This window comes from Hylobates moloch, unplaced genomic scaffold (genome assembly GCF_009828535.3).
Source record: "Hylobates moloch isolate HMO894 unplaced genomic scaffold, HMol_V3 SCAFFOLD_20, whole genome shotgun sequence".
NCBI classification, from domain to species: domain Eukaryota; kingdom Metazoa; phylum Chordata; class Mammalia; order Primates; family Hylobatidae; genus Hylobates; species Hylobates moloch.
Genome location: NW_026652295.1, coordinates 25306234 through 25330503, shown reverse-complemented (window position 1 = coordinate 25330503; position 24270 = coordinate 25306234). Strand labels below are relative to the sequence as shown.

Genomic DNA, 24270 nt, shown 5'->3' with positions numbered 1-24270 from the left:
TGAATCAGATAATAGGGAGTATTTCCTTTTTAAAATTTGCGTTTTTTCAGATACCTCGCTTATTACACTAAGAAAGGTTTATATTTTTCACAAAGGGTTTACTTACAAAAGCCTTCCAATTTTGTATACCTGTGTTTCATAACTGACTAGCCGCCAAACCAAGATGTAGAGTTTCCCACTGTTATTTTCCAAATTTTCTGAAATTACGTGAAATATTTGAATGCATGGGTTCTCAATAAAATGGGACGTAGGAAGCACTGGTGCAGAAGATGGGTACAATACTTATCTGGAACCACTCCATTATTTGGTTGGCGTGTTGTTTGAACAAAAAGGGTAAAAGCTCAGGTTACTTAGCATGGTTCGGACTTATTTGAAACTACCACAGCACGAGCGGAAATAAGACCGCATCACCTCACTCTCCGCTGTGCTAGCGGGTTATCCAGAATAGGATTGTAGAAGTGGATGTTGATTTAATGGCTTTTTATTCTCTCGTTAGCTGAGTCTCTGATTGGCAATGTGAGATTGTTTTAGCTTATTGATACTTTGAAATGCTCTTAACAGCCACAAACAAGTTAAAGGGATGTTACCATAAAATCTTATCCCCAGGGTGTGCTTGCACTTATCCCCCGTGTTTGTTTTCGCACTAAATGGACTTAACTCCCCAGCAGAATGCCTGTCAGGGAACCCGTTTCGTGGACCCAGCATTTAACGCCTTTCGCAGGCTTGTGAGGCCCATAAATATTTGTTGAATAAAAGAATGAGTTGACCATGTCATGGTGCGCTGATTGCATGTGCTGACATGGAACACAGGTTGTAAACCTTAATACCAATTTCGGGCATGTTGTATGGATGAAAAGGGCATTGGAAATTCCTGAAGTGCATCCCACATTGGACTGTGGAAATAAGTTGCAAGTGCAGAAACGTTTCCACACTTGCAGTTTGAGTATTAATTGCAGCGTTAGTGAATTCTGGTGTTGTCTACGATTCATTCTTCTTTGACGTGAAAGGTATCCGCGAGACACATCGCTCTAAAACATTACCAGAAAATGTAAGAGTTGATGACGACTAGCCCTAACACGGCCTAAAACTCGCACTTTCCTCTCCCTCCCCAACTATTCAAAACACTGTATTTTACATTTCTTGCAAACTAAAAACTAACATATCTGGCAACGGACCTCTAAATATTTCTAATAAAACTCCTCGGATGCTTGTGGGACTGCATTTGTAAACCGCTCCCCCTCAACCTACTCCCTAAAAAAGAGCTGCTTTTTGAGAGAGAAGCGGTACCCTCTGATGTTACTGGGCGGCAGTCTGCCTACAATTTCCTTCACAATGAGGCAACCGGAGCGGCTTTTTCGGTGTGTTTGCTTGCGTTGAGGGGAGCAGTACCATAGGCCCTAGAGGCCCCCAGCTGCCTTCTGAGACTGGGCGAAACCCTCGGCAGCGCGCAGGGGGCGCTAGGGCGCGAGGGGCGGGCACTGACGGGCACCAATCACGACGCAGTCCCACCCTATAAATAGGCTGCGTTGGGACCTTTTTTTTTTTTTTTTTTCTTTCCCCGCCCCCACATCCTGCTTCGTCAGGTTTATACCAGTTTACTTGGTGTGCTGTTAGTCACCATGTCCGAAACAGCGCCTCCCGCTCCCGCCGCTTCTGCTGCTCCTGAGAAACCTTTAGCTGGCAAGAAGGCAAAGAAACCTGCTAAGGCTGCAGCAGCCTCCAAGAAAAAACCCGCTGGCCCTTCCGTGTCAGAGCTGATCGTGCAGGCTGCTTCTTCCTCTAAGGAGCGTGGTGGTGTGTCGTTGGCTGCTCTTAAGAAGGCGCTGGCGGCCGCAGGCTACGACGTGGAGAAGAACAACAGCCGCATTAAGCTGGGCATTAAGAGCCTGGTAAGCAAGGGAACGTTGGTGCAGACGAAGGGCACCGGAGCCTCGGGTTCCTTCAAGCTCAACAAGAAGGCGTTCTCCGTGGAAACCAAGCCCGGCGCCTCAAAGGTGGCTGCAAAAACCAAGACAACGGGTGCATCTAAAAAGCCCAAAAAGGCCACGGGGGCTAGCAAAAAGAGCGTCAAGACTCCGAAAAAGGCTAAAAAGCCTGCGGCAACAAGGAAATCTTCCAAAACACCCAAAACTGTAAAGCCCAAGAAAGTAGCCAAAAGCCCTGCTAAAGCTAAGGCTGTAAAACCCAAGGCGGCCAAGGCTAAGGTGACGAAGCCAAAGACTGCCAAACCCAAGAAAGCGGCACCCAAGAAAAAGTAAATTAGGTTGGAAGCTTCTTCTAGTTAACCCAACGGCTCTTTTAAGAGCCACCTAAGCATTTCAGGCAAAGAGCTGTAGTACACAGATGAAATCCCCCAAGCAGATGCAACACGCTCTCAATTATATTAGAATCACTTTGAGAGTCAATAGGAACTTTTAACAGCCTCATCTGAATTTACTACTGGACCTATCAAAGATAGCTAGGTGAATCCAAATGCACCGAGTTAAGAAAATAGTTTTAAAATAATCTGGGTTTTGTTTTTCTTTTTTTGTGGAAGTAGCCCAAAGTCCCGCGTCTCACGACCCCAAGCTAATTAGTCATAACCGTATTGAACCAAGGTTGAAGCCCAGTCCCAGGCTTGAGGCTTTTTATTATACAAGGTTAAAGTGGGGATATTGCGTTTTTGGGTCAATATTGCTAAAGTAGCCTTTTCCGAAATTGGGTGGTCCTAAGAAATGCTTCTGGGATAGTTGGCAAAATTCATGGCTTAACCACGCCTTCTCCACAGGAGTGGCTACCGAGCTGTCTGTCCTTGGGAATGACGGTGACCCTGCTGGCGTGGCTGGCGCCCACGTTGGCGTCCTCTGAAAGCCCCACCAGGTTGGCCTAGCTCGCTCGCTTTCTGCAGCGCCATTATGACAAAGCTTTGAAACGCAAAATGCTCTGTCTTTGTGCAGCGCCTTACCATGGGTGCACTTACGGGCTGTGGACTTGGTTTAGGCCCTCGTCAGGACAAAGGAGCTTAGTTTGTTGGAGTTTTAGAGCTGCAACCCAAAAGCCCTTGCTCGGTTTCTCTGTTTTTAGAAACGGAAGCGCCCTGATTGGATATTTTAAAATTACTGTGCTTAACTGGATCGTGTTTCATCAATCGTGCAGGATTTTCAACCTTGGTGGAGCTCACACATTCAAAACTGAAGATCCTTTTCTCAGAACTGCCCCTTTAAGCTTTTGCAATTTTAATTCTGGGGTTCAGATTTTAATAATGGGACTTTTGTTTACATCTGACAAGAGTATATGATAAGCCAAGTTTACTCACTTTTACTTAGTGCAGTTCAATTCTAAAAGTTTATTTTTGCATGTGTGCATATGAGTTAATAATCAGTTGTATTTTTCAAAAGGTTTGTCTTTTTTCAATTGTTTTGCCTAGCTCCTTACATCGTCTAAAGTCAGGGATACAGGCACATCACATCCCTGTTCCCCCTTCCTCAAATTAATACGTAGCTACCTAAGTTTATCCTTTAAAAAAAAATTCTCACCTATTTTTGTGAGAAATATACATGTTTTCCTTTGAACTAAGTATTTTACATACACCTATCTATATATATGCATACTTGTGGTTTTGTTTTGTTTTGTTTTGTTTTTAAAAGTTATCTTTTGAGACTGGGTCTCAGTCTGTTGCCCAGACTGGACTGCAGTGGCATACTCACAGCCCACTGTAACCTCCAACTCCTGGGCTCAGGCTATCCTGCAGCCTCAGCATCTGGGATAGCTGGGATTGCATGCACGCGCCACCACGCCAGGCTATTGTTTTTGTTTTTATTTTTTGTAGAGACAGTCTCACCATGTTGTCCAGGCTGGTCTAGAAATGACCTCAAGTGATCATCGGCCTCCCAAAGTGTTGGGATTAGGGCCACTGTGCCTGGCCTTGTATGCCTAATTGTTTTGTCTTTTGATTAGGGTTATTAATTTAAAAAACAAAAAAAGGCTGGACGCAGTGGCTCATGCCTGTAATCCCAGCACTTTGGAAAGCTGGATGGGCAGATTGCTTGAGTTCAGGAGTTCAAGACCAGCCTGGGCAACATGGTGAAATCCCATCTTGACAAAAAATTAGCAAGGCCCAGTGGCACGCACCTGTAGTCCCAGCTACTTGGGAGGCTGGGGTGGGAAGACGACTGGAACCTGCGAGGTAGAGGCTGCAGTGAGCAGAGATCATGCCACTGCACTCAAGCCTAGGTGACAGAATGAGACCCAGTCTCAAAACAAAAATAATAACATTTTTTTACAATGATGTTATATATACTTCTGCATGTTGCTTTTCTCTTAACCAAACTTTTCTAAAACCCTGTCATGAAAAAAATCCTTCACATGGAGTAGCATAAGTTATTCATCCATTTTTATTAATAAGCATTGATGTTTCCAGTTACCATTGCTGAACATGGTGCAATTGAATAGAATTCCAGGGCTGAGATTACTAGGTTTTAGGTTGTATTTTATTGTTTTATTTATTTATTTATTTATTTAGACAGGGTCTCACTCTGTTGCCCATGGTGGAGTACAGTGGCATGACCTCGGCTGCAACCTTCACCTCCTGAGTTCAAGTGATTCTCATGCCTCCGGTCTCCCGAGTAGCTGGGATTACAGGCACCTGCCACCACACCTGGCTAATTTTTGTATTTTTAGTAGAGATGCCGTTTCACCGTGTTGCCCAGACTGGTCTCAAACTCCTGGCCTCAAATGATCTGGCCACCTCGGCCTCCCAAAGTGCTGGGATTACAGGTGTGAGCCATGGCGCCAGACCTGGACTTTGTCTTCTGTTTCATCAGTCCTTCTGTCGGTTCAAGCACAGTATCACACTGAAGACTGATGATTCTATATAAATATGGTAAAGACTGTATACCCTTACTGTTCTTATTTTTTAATTTTAAGGCAATTTTAGATTCCAGCTTTCCAAAGAATTGTGGAATGCTTAGAGCTAGAGAAGCCTTGGAAGTCATTTAGTTTCTGTTTTGTCAGAGAAAATGCTGTAGAGACTGTCCTGCTCTCACTGAGTACCATCCCATGGTACCCCCAATCAGCTTTAAAGGGCAATAATACCTTATGGACAGTATGCTTTTCCTCAAATATATTCTAAGCCATGGTCCATGCAAAAGAGTAAGAAGGAAAGTAGAATAAGTTGTTATCTAAGAATCAGTGGGTGCTCTCTTTAAACTGATTTATCACTCCCCCTTCCTAACTCTCTTGAAGGTCACTCTGCCTCCCTTTCTACGTAAGAACTCCTAACTCCAAGGGAGGAAGGTAAGTTATTCTTATTCCATGCTTAGAAAAAGAGAAAATAGGTTTGGTAAGCGTCCGCTTTCTGCTACCATTCTCTATGTTTCTGTGTTTTTTATAGGATCATTCAATTATTGGTTGGCTCTTGAGAGGGAATGCAAGGTTCGAGGATACAAGCCTAGATCTTGCCTGCATAGAACCTCATGATGTTACGCTTCTCTAAAATGAGGCCTGGAGGAGACATGTTGAAAGTGACCCATAAATCTGCAGTATCTCATGTCTCTTAATGGGGAGAAGGAGTACCATGGGAAATAGCATTAGGTCAATGAGAGTAACAACTCCCAGGTAAGTTGATTTATTCTTTTATTTATAAAGTTGTTAATATGCTACATAGTCCCTAATTTTGCCACAAATAGTCATTATTTTAATTTCATATTTCAATATTGATAAATGAAGGAAAAAATGAGTAGCAGTTAAGCAGTCCATAAACCTACATATAAAGCAAATTGGAGATTTTAAAATTGATTCTGGATGCTTAAAATCTCTCATTGAAAAAAAAAATTTCTTATTAGAAGATTTCAACGTTCTTTAAACTGAGAAGCATAACATATAAACAGAAAACCATAGCAAAACAAAAATGCAAAGCTCAATAAATGAACACAAAGTTAACACCATAATAATTGCCACACAAGTAAAAAAATAGAAAATCAGCTGGCCGGGCGCGGTGGCTCAAGCCTGTAATCCCAGCACTTTGGGAGGCCGAGGCGGGCGGATCACGAGGTCAGGAGATCGAGACCATCCTGGCTAACACGGTGAAACCCCGTCTCTACTAAAAACACAAAAAATTAGCCGGGCGTGTTGGCGAGCGCCTGTAGTGCCAGCTACTCGGGAGGCTGAGGCAGGAGAATGGCGTGAACCTGGGAGGCGGAGCTTGCAGTGAGCCGAGATTGCGCCACTGCACTCCAGCCTGGGGGACAGAGAAAGACTCCGTCTCAAAAAAAAAAAAAAAAATAGAAAATCAGCCAACCCTCCCAGAGCCGCCTAATGCTTGCTTCCAGTCACATATCACTCCATCTGCCCTAAACATAACCCCTATTTTGATTTCCAATGCTGTAATTTAGTATGCCTGCTTTTGAAACATATAAAATGGAAATAAATGTAATCCTATGTACCTGACATATTTCACTCCAGAACATTAGGTTTGAACAGATTCATCATCTGTGTTACGTGTATAACTTTAATTCATTTTTATTGTTATGTAATATTCCATTTTATGAGTGCAACAATTTAGGTGTCTACTGTTGATGCATATTTGCTTCCTTTTTTCAGCTAATATAAACAATACTGTGAATATTCCTGTGTATGTGTCTTGGTATAGATAGGAATACATATTTTGCTTGTATACCTAGGAGAGGAATTGTTGAGTCAAATGCTAAACTGTTTTTGAAAGTGGTGATATAGGTTTACGTGCGATGAAATGAAAATTAAAACCACAGTTATAAACAGACATGGATGAACCTCACAAACCTAATGTTGATGGAATCTAGCTGGGAATTCCTGTTCTTGCATATACTTCCCAATATTTTTTTTTCAATTAAAATTGTTAGTCTTTTGAAGATGTTATCCATTGTGGCAGATGTGCAGTATTATCTCATTATGGTTTTATTTTACATCTTTTGCTCATTTTTTCTTAATTGGATTGTATATCAGTCTACTTGGGCTGCCATAACAAAAATACCAGACTAGGTAGCTTAAACAAAAGGAATTTATTATCTCACAGTTCTAGAGGCCAGGCCAGAAATCCTAAATCGAGGTGCCAAGAGATTCAGTTTCTAGTGAGGGCTCTCTTATTGACCTGAAGATAGTTAGTCTTAGATTGTTTGGTGCTGAACAGAATACCAGAGACCAAATAATTTATAAAGAATACAGATTTATTTCTTACAATTCTGGTGGCTATAAAGCCTGTGGTTGAGGGGCCCACCTCTGGCAAGGGCCTTCTTACTGTGTCATCTCATGGCAGATGTGAGATATCATCTCATATTCAAACCACAGCAGTCGCTTTTTGTGTCCTCATGTGGCCTCTTCATATGCCCATAAAATGATCTCATGTCTCTTCCTTTTCTTATAAGGACACCAGATCTATCAGACTACTGGTCCACTCTTATGACCTCATTTAACCTTAATTATCTCCATAAAGTCCCCAAATCCCTATCTCCAAATATAGTCACATTGGGTGTTAGAGTTTCAACATCAATTTTGGGGGAACACAATTTAGTCCAAACAGATTGTGTTTTTTCTTGCTGGTTTAAGATAGCTGTCTTTTTGTCCTTTTTTTTTTTTTTTTTTTTTTTTTTTGAGGTGGACTCTCGCTGTGTCACCCGGGCTGGAGTGCAGTGGTGCTGTCTCAGCTCACTGCAACCTCCGCCTCCTGGGTTCAAGAAATTCTCCTCCTCCCAAGTAGCTGGGACTACAGGTGCATACCACCACACCCTGCTAATTTTTGTATTTTTGGTAGAGACGGGGTTTCACCATGTTGGCCAGGCTGGTCTCAAACTCCTGACCTCAGGTGATCCACCTGCCTCGGCCTCCCAAAGTGCTGAGATTACAGGCATGAGCCACCAAACCTGGCCTGTCTTTTCTGTTTTAAGTTTTTAAATTTTGCTCATGAGCCCTTTGTCCATTTTATGTGTTGCAGGTATTTCTTCTGTAACTTGTCTTCACTCTGTCAGAGGCTGGAGAGCAGTGGCACAATCACAGCTCACTGCAGCCTCCACCTCCCAGGATCAAGCGATCCTCCCACCTTATCGTCCTTAGTAGGTGGGACTACATGTGCAGGCCACCATGCCCAGCTAACCTTTGTATTTTTTTGTAGAGATGGTGCTGTTGCCCAAGTTGGTCTCAAACTCCTGGGCTCAAGCAATCCATGGACCTTGGCCTCCCAAAGTGCTGGTACTAGAAGTGTGAGCCACCACTGCATCCAGCCAGTGATATCTCATGATGCATCGAAGTCATTAATTTAATGTACTCAAATTAAGCACACTGCCCTTTTATGCACAAGCTTTTTTGTATCTTATTTAAAAAATCATTTTCTATTTCAAGGTCATGAAGATCTTATTTTATAATACCTTCTTGTGAAATTAGTTCTCAAGATTACCCTCACTTCTAACACCAATTATAAGTTGGGAGGTCTGTGGTTCCCAATCAACCTTAGGTTAGTAATTTGCTAAAAGAACTCACAGAACTTGCTGAAGCTGTTAGCCTCATGGTTACAATTTATTATAGGTATATAGCTTATTATATGTCATTCCAATGCAATGTAAAATTATACAACTACTTTTAAAAAGATTTTAGCATTTGACCCAACAATTCCACTCTGAGGTATACAAACAGCAGATATGTGTGCACATATATACCAAGACACATACACAGCAAAATTCATTATTTGTAATAGTTGAAAAGGGGAAACAACTCAAGGAATACAGATTAAAATCAGCTGAAAAAAGAAACACACAGGGCAGTATTATGGATCAAATTGTATGCAGATCTCCCTTGCCCCCAGAAGATATGTTTAAAGTCCCAATTCCCAGGACCTCAGAATTGTGGACTTATTTGGAAATAAAATAGTTGCAGATATAATTAGTTAAGATGAGGTTATAGTACAGTATGATGGGCTGGTGACTTAGAAGAAGTAGTATATACATATTTTTTAATAGAACTAGTATTCTTCTAAGGTGGTCATGTGAAGACAGACACACACAGGCAGAGACTGCAGTTATGCAGCTGCAGGCCAAAGAATGTCAAAGGTTGCCAGCAAGTAAGAGAAGCTAGGAAGAGTCAAGGAAGGATTTTCCTACAGCCTTCAGTGGAAGCATAGATCTAGTGATACCTTCATGTCAGATTTCTAGCTTCCAAAACTGCAAGAGAATATATTTGTTGTTTTAAGCCACCCTAGCTTCTAACTCTTTGTTACAGCAGCCCTAGGAAACTAATATAGGCACAATCCAGACAAATTCCAAATATGAGCTTCCAGTTATCCTCTCTCAGTAATATTATGAACAGTATTACTTTCCCAGCATTAACGTGTGACAATACACATGACGTACAGAGCAGTCCCCACTTATGCACAAAAGATATGTTCCAGGACCTCCAGTGGATGCCTGAAACCATGGATAGTACTGAACTCTATAAAACTGTTTTTTCCTACACATACATAGCTATGATAAAGCTTAATTTATAAATTAGGCACAGTAAGAAATTAATAACAATAAAATAGAACAATTGTTAACAATATACTGTATAAAAGTTAGGTGAATATTTATTTCTGAAATTTACCATTTATTATTTTTGGACTGCAGTAGACCACAAGGAACTAAAACCATGTAGAAACTAGATACAAGAGAACTATATTTCACCCAAGCCTCAGTGTGCAGTTTTAATGGCCTTCCATGGTTGACTGCTCACATGGCTGATCTTTTAGTCTCCCTCCACAGGTAGAGCTGATACTGTGTGGCTCAAAGTTCCTATTATAAATCACATTGTTGACTGTGTGGTGGTCAAAACCTCCAGGTAAACAAAGACACACTTATCAGGGAGGACATTTCAAGGGTCTAAAATTCATCTCCCAGTAGCTGAGGGCAAAGGCTAGACCTCTTTTTGGGTAAGATAAATTTTTTACCATATACTTTATTTTGCTTTTCATGTTTAGCTTTATTTTGCTTTTCATGTTTAGTTCCCCTGGAATTGTTTTTTGTGTATAGTGTGAAGTAGGGGGTCAAGTTTCTTTTTTACCCTTTTTGTTCTTTTTCTGTTTAAAAGGATATACGATTGTCCCATGCCATTTATTTACAAGAGTCCTTTCACCATTGTTGTATGGTGCCACTTTAGATGTAAATCAATGTCCATATTTGTTTGAGCCTGTTCCATTCATTTGTCTATTTTTGGACAACACTGCCCTGATTATTGTCATTTTATCAGTTTTTATATTTAACAGAGCAGTGGATTTGTTTTATTTTGGGCCCTTGGATTTGTGTATTAAAATTGAACCCTGTTTGTCAATTTCTATAATAAAGCTTATTGGGAATCTGATTAGGATTACAATGGTTTTGTAGATCAGTTTGGGGACAATTAATACCCTTAAAATATTGGCCACTTCAACTGTAAATATACTCCTCCATCATTTAGTTTTCCTGTTTAATTTCTCTGAGTAATACATTATAGTTTTCTTCATAGAAGTCAGATATGTAGAAAATTCAAAGGCCAAGTGTGGTAGCTCATGTCTGTAATACCAGCACTTTGGAAGGCCGATGTAGGTGGATCACCTGAGGTCAGGAGTTTGAGACCAGCCTGGCCAACATGGTGAACCTTCATCTCTAGTAAAAATACAAAAATTAGCTGGGTGTGGTGGCGGGCACCTGTAATCCCAGCTAATCAGGAGACTGAGGCAGGAGAATCACTTGAAACCCAGGAGGCAGAGGTTGCAGTGAGCCAAGTTCCTGTCACTGCACCCCACCTGGGCAACAGAGCAAGACTTCATCTCAAAAAAACAAACAAAAAAAGAACATTCAAATAATCAATGTAGATAACTCAAATAACTAAAAAATGAACAGTTATTAAAGTATCAGGATATAAAAGCAAAAAAATCAATAACCTCCATATATACAAAATGGCCAGTTAAAAAAAAAAAGAATAGGCGAGACTTAAAAAGGCTGGGAATCTCCCTGAAAATCTTTGAGAGCCTTGGCCCTGCCCTCAGGGATTTCTCTGCCTTCATGCCCAGATACAGGTACAGTTCCTTGTTTAAAAAAATTTTGCTCCATTTGCTCCATCAATCAAGAAGGGGCTCCTTCCCCACAGCACAAGCACAAGGACCTCCATAACACCGGACACTAGATGTCTAAGGGGATACCTCTTAAGGAAGTTAGCCTTCCAAAGAATGGTGTTTCCTCTGTCCCCAAACCCTGGAACTCACAGCACAACTGCTCCTTGGAGTTCGGTTTCAAATCTACAAGGCCGTCATGGAGGTTGCAGACCAAGTCCATGGCCTCGGTGTCCGGATGTACGGTGGCCTTGGCACGTGAATGTGAGAACATGACCTCCCTGAAACCACCACAAATATTGTTTAATGTTATGTATATTTTTTCTTATCTGAAATTCCTTTCTTTTTTTTTTTTTTGAGACGGAGTCTCGCTCTGTCACCCAGGCTGGAGTGCAGTGGCGCGATCTCGGCTCACTGCAAGCTCTGCCTCCCGGGTTCACGCCATTCTCCTGCCTCAGCCTCTCCAAGTAGCTGGGACTACAGGCGCCCGCCACCACGCCCGGCTAATTTTTTGTACTTTTAGTAGAGACGGGGTTTCACCATGGTCTAGATCTCCTGACCTCGTGATCCGCCCGCCTTGGCCTCCCAAAGTGCTGGGATTACAAGCATGAGCCACTGCGCCCGGCCTGAAATTCCTTTCTTTAAAAATTCAAATTACATATTTTTCAAGCCCCTGAGCAAGCTTCATGAGCATTTATTGAACCCACAGCTTTTAAAACCTACTGAACACTTTGCTATATGTTGTCATTCACTATCCACCAATTATTTTTTATTAATATTGTTTCCTTAGTGTTGGGATCATTTATACATGTATTTCTTTTATATTGCATATTTTATATTTCTGCATTACAGTTATTACATATTACTTTTGCTACAGTAATAGTTCAGAAGTGTACATCCAAAATTTAGCTGTGAAGTGAATGGACTGAATGAGGCAGAACTGGAGGCAAGAAAATGTCACAGTAATTCTAAAAAAGATAATGTACAATTAGAGCAAGAGAGTAGCACTGAAATTGAAGAAAAATAGATGCGTTTGAGAGAAAATTAGGAGGTAGAATCAACAGCTTAGATGTAGGGATGAGAAGGATCAAGGATGGCACTAGGGTTTTTAACTGGAGCAAGTAGGTAAATAGAACATTTCTTCCTGAAAGGGCAGGTCAGATCATGTGTTATCTCAAAGGGCATGAGGAGTAGAAAGCCTGGGACAGATCCTGAGATGACCAACACCCGTGGTGCAGGGAGAGGGAGGGAGATCTGCTAAAAAGACTGCAAATGTCAGGATAGTAGAAAATCATGAGTGCGTGATGTCCTGGAAGTTGAGACAGTATCATGTTTGAGAACATTTAAATGGTAACTCTGACAAAAAGCTGGAGGCCAACTGTGGACGCCCATGAGAGTGAGAAGCTCCCACACTTTTGTGGGCATCAGAAAGCCCACCAGGTTCCTGCAGTGAAGATCTGAGAAGGATCCTCTTGTGTCTTTGGCAGGAAGAGAAGAATTATTATGAAATGCACCCAGAACCTTCTTCAAAACAAAGGCCTACTCTCAAGGGGAAACCATTTTGCCAGAGTCTTATCCCAGCTGGGAGAATATAATTCTTCCCACTGCAGCTTCATCTAGGCTTTCTGTCTCACTTAAGGGAGGAAAAATAGTCAACAGGGATCAGAGCTTCATGAAAATAAATTGGAAATGGTGCAGCCAGGAAAGGAGCAAAGGTATGAGGAGGAGAAGGAGGAGTTGTATCATTAGAAACACTTGAGGAGGAGGAGGATGAGAAGGAGGAGGAGGAGGAGTTGTATCATTATAAGCACTTGTGAAGGTCCCAGCCCCAAGTTACAGGCGTGCTAATAAACTGAGGCTTAACACTTTCACCACAGAATGCTGCTTCTCCCTAACACCATCAAGGCGCCAGTTGAATAACAATGAATTATGAATGAAAGAGCTGTAAGGAGAGACAAAAATTAGAATGAGGCAAGTATTGATATCTAGAGATGCCAAGAAGGCAAGGAAGATAACTAAAAAGGCACTCTGGATTTAGAAATAGGAAGTCATTAGTGACCTTGTAAATAATGGAGCCAGAGGAATACCAAGGGCAGAAGCCTCACTATAGTGTGTTGCACCTGTCAGAGGTCAGGAACAGAGGCAGGAGGTGTAACTGACTCTCCCACAGTGTGGCTTTGGAATAGAGAAGTCAGCAGCTGCATGGAGATTTGGGAGAGGGAAAGCTTTTTTTTTTTTTTTTAATTGGAAAAGACTGAGCTATGTGTAAATAGAATAAGACATTAATAGACGGGAAGGGTGTAGACACAGGAAAGAGGGCAGACAAAAACAAGTGCACAGTTATCTAAGGAGGGAAACAATGGGATCAAGCTGCAAGTATATAAATTTGTCTTGATAGAAGAATCCTTGATCTGGCTTATTCAGTGTTTGGTCCAAACCCACATCCCTGTTCTGCCTGTCTCTGACTTGCTCTGTGCCCCAGAAGCCCAGCTTCTACAGATGGCATTAGCTGGGCAGCCCTGCCCTCTGGCACCAGCTGGATTTGGCCAGTGATCAGCCCAGCAGGAATGCAGATGGCAAAGGAGAGAAAGGTCAGTGTACTTATTCCCTGCATCACCCCCCCTGCTCGGTGGGCAGCTCTTCCTCCACAGTCCCAGCTCTGGCCTAGCTCTGTTTACAGGTTCCCTCCCATTGCCTCTTCAGATTTAAAGGTGTGTCTGTCAGGGTATAACTGGGAGCTAGAAATTGCACTGAAATTGAACAAAGAATTTTATGGGAATGGTTGTTAACTGGTTATAAGAGAACTGAAAATGGAAAAGTGGAACTAAAGTATCAGAGATAGTAATGACAGAAAGCAACTACCACCTCCAGATTTAGGAGAAAAAGGAAAAGATTCTTTGAAGAGATCCCCCGAACTAGGACCTCTGAGGAGTGGATGCTGGACCACCGATGATGATATGTCTGTAGATAGAGGCATGTTGAGGCTGATTTTAGGAGCATAGAAGATCTCCAAACTGAAGCCAACTGCTGTTACTGGATTCAACTGCCACTGCCAGGTTGAAGAACCCATTCTGTGAGGATGTCAACAAACAAAGTGGGAAATCTTTTCACATCCTTCCAGCCCTCTAGGCTTCCTCCAGTGCTTCCTATTGGTAGGGTTTGGGGAGGCAGCTAGCAAAGCGGGATTGGAAAAGATAGAAGAGACTAAATCTTCATAACCAGCACAAGGTGACACTGGATCACTACTGTTGCTGATCTTGGGCTGCCTCATATCCCCTGTTCTTCCCGTTAGCCCTGTCACAACTTTGTAGATATCCCTTCATTATATGCCCTTCATATATTCTTTTGGTTTAACTTTTTCTATTGGAATCCTAATATGGCACTCCTCCATTTTTCAGGACTGAAAGAGTATAAAAGATTATCTTTTACTAAAAATAAGACAAAAAACTGATCTAATTCCTGATTTGATCATTATACAATCTATACATGTATCAAAATATCACATAGTACCCCATAAATATATACAACTGTGTCCATTAAAAATAAAAATTAAAAGATGGTAAATATAGCTCTGTCAGGCAGTGGGCATTTTACCACGATGGCTTCTATTTCCCCCATGAAGGGGGTAGTGAGGGAGCAGCTGAAAGTAGGTGCTTATAGGGGTTTAGAGGGGCTCAAAGCTTTGAGAGAGGAGAATGTCTGAAAGAGCTGCCAAATAGCATGCAGGTCCCATGAGGGCAGAGCCTCTACTCATTCACCAGTGCCTCCTCAATATCTACACTTAAGCCTAACACAAAGTGTGTGCTTAATAAGTATTTGCTGAGTATGTAAAGTGGAGACAGAACCAATCTGGCAAACTTTGTAGGACTGGTGGGCAATGAAGATCAGTCAGGTAAAATCTGTGGATATAAATTTATATTGATCAAAACATTCAAGGTTAGGTGTTTTTCTTCAGTCATGCTCAACGATGCTTCAGCCATGCTCAACTCTTCCTGTAGCCACAGAAAAAGGTTTACCCATAATCGAGCTGTGTCTGTGTCTGAATAATGAAAAGACCATGATGCAAGGGAGCTGGAGACACAGAAACAGTGTTTGAAGTAATGGGTAATGAAAGCATGCTACCAGGAAAAGGAAAGAAGTGGCAATAGGAAGGAACAGAGATCTGTGGTCCCCTATGTCCCCTGAGCATATTCCCATGTTAAAGCTAATTCAGTTTTCAATCATCATTAAAATTTTGTTCCTAAATGTATGCCCATTATTTTCCACAACCACACTAAAACTTTATTACCTCTGGCAAGTGACTATGCAAGTAACTAAGGGCAAAAAAATCCACAACTACCATTTGAGCTATAAATTTAGAGAAAGTCATCTGGATATAATCTAAGTGACCCTCCACTGAATGTCAGTATCTTTGCATATGTGATTTAAATCTGGGCCTTCGCAACACCATAAACTGTTCTTGTCTTGAATATCCAGATTGAAGGGAATAATCTGAGTAGTTACGAGTCCTGAAGCTGGAAAGATGGAAACCCCATTTGCTCATCAGAAAGCCTTAGAGCTTGGGGGCTGGCGGGTCCTGTCTCACTGGGACAGAGGGGCTCTTTCCTCCCCGTCTGACAGTCTGATAACTAGAGAAGCCGGCCAACTTATTCTCCAAGAAGGAGCCATCTTAATTCCTCCTGAAATGTTCATATTTAGAAATTATTGTTTGTCAGTAATTTAACCCCTTATGGGCTTGCCTTGTGGTCCATACCACTGAGTGCAGAGCTTGCCTGGAAGAATTGTTAGGGCCATCCCATCTTCCAGGCAGTAGAGTTCAGTACTTCTTTAAAATTGCTGCTGAACTCTGTATTTGAAAAGAAAGAATCATTTGGGTTTGGTAGCTCACACCTGTAATCCTAGCACTTTGGGAGGCTGAGGTGGGAGGATCATTTGATGCCAGGAGGACCACTTGAGACCACCCTGGGTAACACAGCAAGACCCTGTCTTTAGAAAAAAAAAATACAATAAAAATAAAAGCAAAAAGAAAGAGTCCATCTTAGGGACAGACTGTAACTGCTCACTGGAGCTTACCTTTACATAGTTCAGGATCAATTATAATAAAACACTTTTGTGCAGATTCAATAGGATTATTTTAATCCCCATCATCTCTCTGAGTTTCCAGTCAGTTTCTCTCCACGTAGACCCCCTTCTCCAGCCCACCATTGTCTCTCTTCCTATAGCTCCACCAACCAATCAGAGCTTTTTCTAACTGCACCTAGTACACCTAGAGTCTACTCCAGAATGCTCATGGAGAAAGTTTCTGAAAGGTAAAACTCAGAATGATATTTGTAGCTAAAGGGAGACTTGCTAGAGACAATAAGCTGATAGTCGTAGACTTCAGTGGAAGAGGAATGACACTGTAATGTCAGCGTGCAGGACTTCAAGAGGGCAGAGTATGGAAACCCAATGGGAAAAATGCTCACCAGGAACATGAAGAGAAGGAATTACGTGTAAGGATTTCTCAATGTGTTCCCAAATTTGCCCAGCAGAGGGAGGCCTCGGGTTGATGGCAGGCTGACCACACAATTAAAGAAGGCTGAACCTGGGGGCTTTTAACAACCATCGTGGGCTCTACTGTAAGCATTTACAAAAAGAAAGTTATCCATTCAAAAATATATGTATTTTTAAATTTCAGAACAAAATTATGAAGAGCTATATTTACTTTTCTACATTCTAATTTTTATAAATCTGAGTATATTTTACATATATTGTTATAGTACATATTCAATTTTATATTTTGCTTTTTTCACTTAACCATTTTTACTAGATTACTATGTGTTTATAATCACTTTTTTAAAACTTTTTTATTTTTTGAGACAGAGTCACACTCTGTCGCCCAGGCTAGAGTGCAGTGGCACGATCTTGGCTCACTGCAACTTCCACCTCCTGGCTTCAAGCAGTTCTCCTGCCTCAGCCTCCTGAGCAGCTGGGATTACAGGTGTGCACCACCAAGCCCGTCTAATTTTTGTATTTTTAGTAAAGATGGGGTTTCACCATGTTGGTCAGGCTGGTCTCCAACTCCTGACCTCATGATCCGCCCACCTCGGCCTCCGAAAGTGCTGGGATAATCACTTTTTATGCTGCATAATTCTTTAAATTTGTTGGTACGACTGTATTTACACTCATTTGTGTTATTAGAAGGAATTCCAGAATATTTTGGCTGCCCTAATTAATTTTACAATTAATATGATTTTGAAATTGGGTATTGGCTCCTTCTGAATTGGTTTATTAAAATATATTCTAATGTAATTTATGACATTTTCATCATATTAGCATATTTATTGTTAGAATTTCGTAACTTATAAAGCTACGAACTATATGTGATATAGTTGGTAACTTTATCTCATAACTTTATGCAGTTACAAGTAGAAATGTTCCCCTCAAGATTGTTTAAAATTTTATTATAAACAAGTGTAAAAAACAAACTCACTAAAACACTCCCTCTTTTTTCCCCCAAAATGCATGTTTCCATTTTAATAGAACCCGTATTTAATCAGCAGATTTCTATGGTGGCTAGATTTGTAGACTAAATATTAAAAGTCCCAAAGCAAATGCATTTTTCTCTTAAATTTTACTGACTTTTTTTTTTTCTTTTCTTTTTCTGAGATGGAGTCTTGCTCTGTCGCCCAGTCTGGAGTGCAGTGGCACAATCTCCGCTCACTGCCACCTCTGCCTCCCGGGTTCACGCCATTCTCCCGCTGGGACCACAGGCGCCTGCCACCACGCCCGGCTAATTTTTTGTATTTTTAGTAGAGACGGGGTTTCACCGTGTTAGCCAGGATGGTCTCGATCTCCTGTCCTCGTGATCCACCCGCCTCAGCCTCCCAAACTGCTAGGATCACAGGCGTGAGCCACCGCGCCCGGCCTACTGACTTTTATCCAAAGAAAATATAAGAGCTCTTCATCATAACGTATGTTTCTTGCTCTTGTTATTAAATATGACATATTTAGGCTTAAACTGATTTGAAGGTTTATGACATTGTTTAAGTTATTACATAATTAATTCATAAAGATAATGACTAGTTTGAACTACTGACAGCTCACACATCATCAGTTGAACAGCAGAAAGCTTATTAAGCTACTTTCTTATGTTTCTGTCACCCAGCTACTAAAAGAAACGAAACCCTTCCAGGTGTTAAGGCAAAATTTTCCTCCCCTTTTCTTCCATAAATCTGATTCCATGTTAGTGAAATTTCTACTGATGGCTTTGGTTTCCTCTATAGTAGGATAGAGATCCTGTGGCAAAAGTCATGTCTGACATGGTAGCAAATAGAAATGGGGAAAAGGAAGGTCTGCAAGAGCCAATGTGGGAAATGGGGAGAGGACTGACTACAAAAACCCAGCAAGAATTCCAGAAGAAAACTCCTCAGGCGGGGCACATTGGCTTACGCCTGTAATCCCAGCACTTTGGGAGGCCGAGGTGGGCAGATCACTTGAGTCCAGGAGTTTGAGACCAGCCTGGTCAACATGGCGAAACCTCATCTCTACAAAAAATAAAAAAAAATTGTCAGGCGTGGCGGCACACACCTGTAGTCCCGGCTACTCAGGAGACTTAAGTGGGAGAATCACTCGAGCCTGGGAGGTGGAGGTTGGTGAGCCGAGATCACGCCACTGCATTCCAGCCTGGGCGACAAAGCGAGACTCCATCTCAATCAATCAATCTCCTCGAAAAGCAACATTATGGAGAGACAGGATTCTGCCAAGGCCTGGGGCACACAGGAAAATATTAAGGCAGAAGAGAGTTTCCTTCCCACACCACACTGTATCCCACAGGCACTGCGGATGTGCATATGCAAGAGGGGTTGATCCTAAGAATTTAGAGTCACAGAGGAGGAGGCACCAAGCAGACTGTGGAGAAAATCATGACCAGAAAGGGACAGAATGTAAAGCTTCACCTGATTATCTGGCCTCAGGGATTCCAGAGGAACTGGTCCCAATGGTCTCCTGGTGATGTAGGTTCTTAGGTTTCTTTTACAGGGGTTTTCTGGGAGAACGTTGACCCAGTTACCATTCAAGCAACTTCCACCCTGCACTTTCATTCTTTCCCCTTCACCTGCTTAGGTTCTATCTGTCCAGGCAATAATAATAAAATTATTGAGCCCTGGACATGTACCTGTAAAGCTCCTTAAAGATGATGCCTTCTAACTCCTCATTCAACAGATACAAAAACATTACAATAAAATGACTCATGCAAGACGCCCAGGTAGTTTATAGCAGCTAATAAAAGCAGAATAACTATAAAATATGGTAAGTTTATAAAGGTTACATTGAGTATACTTTATAAGAACTGCTTATTGAGTTTGCCTAATAACCACACAGCACAATAATATGTATATATTTTTAAATATGTGTAAATATGTGTAACACAAACTTGTAGAAGGTATATCTGAGTACAACCCTATTCTCTTTGGTTAGCTTTTCTAGTTCATTATGTAAGTGGCATAGCTACCTAAGGACTTAGGCTTATAAATGTTTAAAAACTCAAAAAAATACAGAGAACATATGTGGATAGATAATGGAAGAGATAAGATAGGTAGGTTGAAGGGGTGTGTTGCTCCTCCACACTTGTGGGTGTTTCTCGTTAGGTGAAATGAGAGACTTGGAAAAGAAAGAGACACAGAGACAAAGTATAGAGAAAGAAAAAAGGGGGCCCAGGGGACCGGCGTTCAGCATACAGAGGATCCCACCGGCCTGTGAGTTCCCTTAGTATTTATTGATCATTCTTGGGTGTTTCTCGAGAGGGGAATGTGGCAGGGTCATAGGATAATAGTGGAGAGAAGGTTAGCAGGTAAACATGTGAACAAAGGTCTCTGCATCATAAACAAGGTAAAGAATTAAGTGCTGTGCTTTATATAGGTATACACATAAACATCTCAATGCCTTACAGAGCAGTATTGCTGCCCCCATGTCCCACCTCCAGCCCTAAGGCAGTTTTCCCCTCTCAGTAGATGGAATATGCAATCTGATTTTACACTGAGACATTCCATTGCCCAGGGACAAGCAGGAGACAGATGCCTTCCTCTTGTCTCAACTGCAAAGAGGCATTCCTTCCTCTTTTACTAATCCTCCTCAGCACAGACCCTTTACGGGCTGGGGGATGGTCAGGTCTTTCCCTTCCCACGAGGCCATATTTCAGACTATCACATGGAAACCTTGGACAATACCTGGCTTTCCTAGGCAGAGGTCCCTGCGGCCTTCCTCAGTGTTTTGTGTCCCTGGATACTTGAGATTAGGGAGTGGTGATGACTCTTCAGGAGCATGCTGCCTTTAAGCATCTGTTTAACAAAGCACATCCTGCACAGCCCTTAATCCATTTAACCCTGAGTTGACACAGCACAGGTCTCAGGGAGCACAGGGTTGGGGGTAGGGTTACAGATTAACAGCATCTCAAGGCAGAAGAATTTTTCTTAGTACAGAACAAAATGGAGTCTCCTATGTCTACTTCTTTCTACACACAGTAACAATCTCATCTCTCTCTCTTTTCCCCACAGTAGGTGATGGCCGGAAGGACATGGCAGAGGGCAAAACAAAACAGCATTGGGAACAAGCTCTGTTTAAAAGGTGACTTGTGAACAGCAAAGAGCAGAAAAGGTTCTCTTACAACTGAAGCCCACAAGAGACAGATGGAAGACGAATGTGTACTGCGTGAGTTTTAAGGCAATAGGAGTAGTGGGACCTAGGGCACACCAGAGAGCATATTAACTTTCAAACTTTTAAAAACATCATAGCTGCTGGACACAGTGGCTCACACCTGTAATTCTACAACTTTGGGAGGCCGAGGCGGGTGGATAGCTTGAGCCCAGGAGTTCAAGACCAACCTGGGCAACATGGCAAAATCCCGTCCCTACAAAACAAACAAAAAACAAAATTAGCCAGGCACGGTGATGTGCACCTGTGGTCCCAGCTACTCAGAGGGTGAGGTGGGAGGATCGCTTGAGCCCCGGGAGGTTGAGGCTGCAGTGAGCCATGATAATGCCACTGCATCTCAGCCTGGGCAACAGAGGGAGAACCTGTCTCAAAACAAAAACAAAAAAACACACCATACCCAACCACAATGCGTCTATCTTAAGTACCAGTACCACACCCCTCTACTCACTACTAAATAGTTGAGTTCCCAATCCCTGGTAGCAGGTTTCAGCATGTTATATTAAAGATCTTAGGCTAGTGACTCATTCACTCATTAAACAAATACTTATTGTGCATCTACTATAAGTACTGTGCTAGGTACAAAAGCAAATAATCTAAGCTCTATAAACTTTACTTTCTTCATCAACAAAATGGAGATGTTTTAGGCATCTACTCATCGTTCTGAGCTCCATCTTTTGTGACAGTAGTTGGTAGAGCTTTTTATCAGTTTCTCTAAATAGCTCTACCAGTCCCTGGTGGATGCTGGCATGCCCCAAGGATCCATCCTGATGGCCCTGTCAGCTTACCTTAGCTGCCTGCCTTTGCAGCACCACTCTGCTCTTCTGCAGGACTGCCCTTACCCTTTGGGGTCTTGCTGCTCTTAGGCTGCTCTGCTTGTTTTGATCTGCTTTGCATCACACGTATGTAAAGGCCCTTTCCTTACTTACCCATGACCAAGATATTATGAGATTCTGGAATTTCCTCAAACCACATTGATTGCTGGGAGAATAAAAGAAGTGGATTACAAGTGGAACTTAGAAGGGGAGTATTCGAGAAGACTTCTCTGCAAATCCATTTAGAGAGATCTTTCTCCAGTGGTGACTCAAAGATGCAGCTCCTTTCATCCTGTGGCTTGGCCATCTTCAGCACATGGCTCCCAAGGATGTCCTCAGGATGGTCTCTAATCCAAGGAGCCTGAAGAGAAAAAAAGGCATGGAGTATTATGAGTGGTAGGTGGTTATGGACCAGTTATGGAAGAATACACATCACTTTTGCCCACCTTCTACTAACCAGAACTCACACAGCCATAGACACTGACAAGCAGGACTTAACAAGAATCTAATTTTGAGTCTAGGAATATGATTGTAGCAAATATTTAGCAGCTTCAAACACAGGTGCATTGCTATCACTATGCCTGGCCCAGGCCTGTCTCCCTTTCCTGCCATGTCATAGGGGCCAGCATTTATGTCTAGATTGGGTTGGTTGGGATATTAAGACAATAATGAACCAATACAACATCTTGAGCATAAAACCAACTGATACGATGATGTACAAGTCAGATGATTCTGATGATTATGAATTATGTCAATAAAAGAAATGTGATAGGCCGGGCGCGGTGGCTCACGCTTGTAATCCCAGCACTTTGGGAGGCCGAGGCGGGCGGATCACGAGGTCAGGAGATCGAGACCACGGTGAAACCCCGTCTCTACTAAAAATACAAAAAAATTAGCCGGGCGTGGTGGCGGGCGCCTGTAGTCCCAGCTACTCGGAGAGGCTGAGGCAGGAGAATGGCGTGAACCCGGGAGGCAGAGCTTGCAGTGAGCCGAGATTGCGCCACTGCACTCCAGCCTGGGTGACAGAGCGAGACTCCGTCTCAAAAAAAAAAAAAAAAAAAAAAAAAAAAGAAATGTGATAACTAAGGTAATTTTTGTTTTGGCAAATTTTTGTTTGTTCATGACAGGATGAAATCCTATTATTTGTAGCAACATGGATGGAATTGCAGGATACTACATTAAGTGAAATAAGCCAGAAACAGAAAGTTAAACACCACATGTTCTCACTTATATGCGGAAGCTAGCTAACTAAATAAATAAGTTTATCTCATTGAAGTAAAAAGTATAACTGAGATTACTAGAGGCTGGGAATGGTAGGGGAAAGAGATGATGAAGAGAGATTCGTTAAAGAAAATAAGTTACAGCTAGATAAGAGGAATCAGTTCTAGTGTTCTATTTGTACTACAGAATGGCAATAGTTAACAGTAATAAATATTTTCAAAGAGCTAGAAAAGAGGACATTGAATGTTTCCAACACAAAGAAATGAGAAATGCTTGAAATAATGGATATTCTAATTAATTACCCTGATCTGATCACTATACACAGTATGTATAAAAATACCACTATGGGCTGGGCGCAGTAGCTCATGCCTGTAATCCCAGCACTGAAGTAATGGAACTATGCATACGCACCTCCTAGATTTTTAAAGGTTAACGTGTGACTGTGTTTACTTCAGATGTTCCTAAAATAAATGAAAATGACAAGTTAAATTGTCATTTTAACTTGAGGCCAAGGTAGGCAGATCACTTGAGGTCAGGAGTTAGAGACCAGTCTGGCCAACATGGTGAAATCCCATCTCTACTAAAAATACAAAAATCAGCCAGGCGTGGTGGCATGTGCCTGTAATCCCAGCTACTCAGGAGGCTGGGGCAAGAGAATTGCTTGAACCCAGGAGGCAGAGGTTGCAGTGAGCTGAGATCGTGCCACTGCACTCCAGCCTGGGTAACAGAGCAAGGCTCCGTCTCAAAAATAAATAAATACATAAATTTTTTTTAAAAAACATCACTATGCACCCCATATATACATATAATTATGTCAATTTGAAACATTTTGAAAAATGAAAAAATGAAACACATATGAATCAATCCTCTCCAAGTTGATAAAAGGAAAAAAGTCCAAGGGCTTAAACTATTCAATTTCAAAATTTTATTAAAATGCTATAGTAATCTGGAAAGTATTTCAGAATGAATTAGTATAAGGTTAGACACAAAGATCAGTGAAACAAAATAGAGAACCCAGAAATAGATTCACATATCTATGGACAACTGGTTTTGACAAAGGTGTCAAGGCTATTTAATAAGTAAAAAAATCGTCTTTTCAATAAATGTTTCTTTTGTTTTTTTTGAGACGGAGTCCCGCTCTGTCGCCCAGGCTGGAGTGCAGTGGTGCAATCTCAGCTCACTGCAAGCTCCACCTCCCGGGTTCACGCCATTCTCCTGCCCCAGCCTCTCTGAGTAGCTGGGACTACAGGCGCCCGCCACCACGCCTGGCTAATTTTTTTTGTGTGTTTTTTAGTAGAGACGGGGTTTCACCATGGTCTCGATCTCCTGACCTCGTGATCTGCCCGCCTCGGCCTCCCAAAGTGCTGGGATTACAAGCGTGAGCCACTGCGCCCGGCCTAAATGTTTCTTGAACAAGTAGATATCCTGGTGTGGGGGAGAGGAGCAGGAGCCTTACCTCAAACTTTATGCAAAAATTAACTC

The 24270-nt window shown here is 42.0% G+C and overlaps 1 protein-coding gene across 1 annotated transcript; it reads left to right on the top strand.

The window, feature by feature from the left end:
* The first annotated feature begins 1567 nt into the window (after positions 1–1567).
* On the top strand, positions 1568–2312 carry H1-1 (H1.1 linker histone, cluster member). Its single transcript, XM_032140630.2, has one exon. The coding sequence runs from the start codon at positions 1620–1622 to the stop codon at positions 2256–2258; it is 639 nt and encodes a 212-aa protein (XP_031996521.1). The 5' UTR covers positions 1568–1619; the 3' UTR covers positions 2259–2312.
* Positions 2313–24270: the final 21958 nt, after the last annotated feature.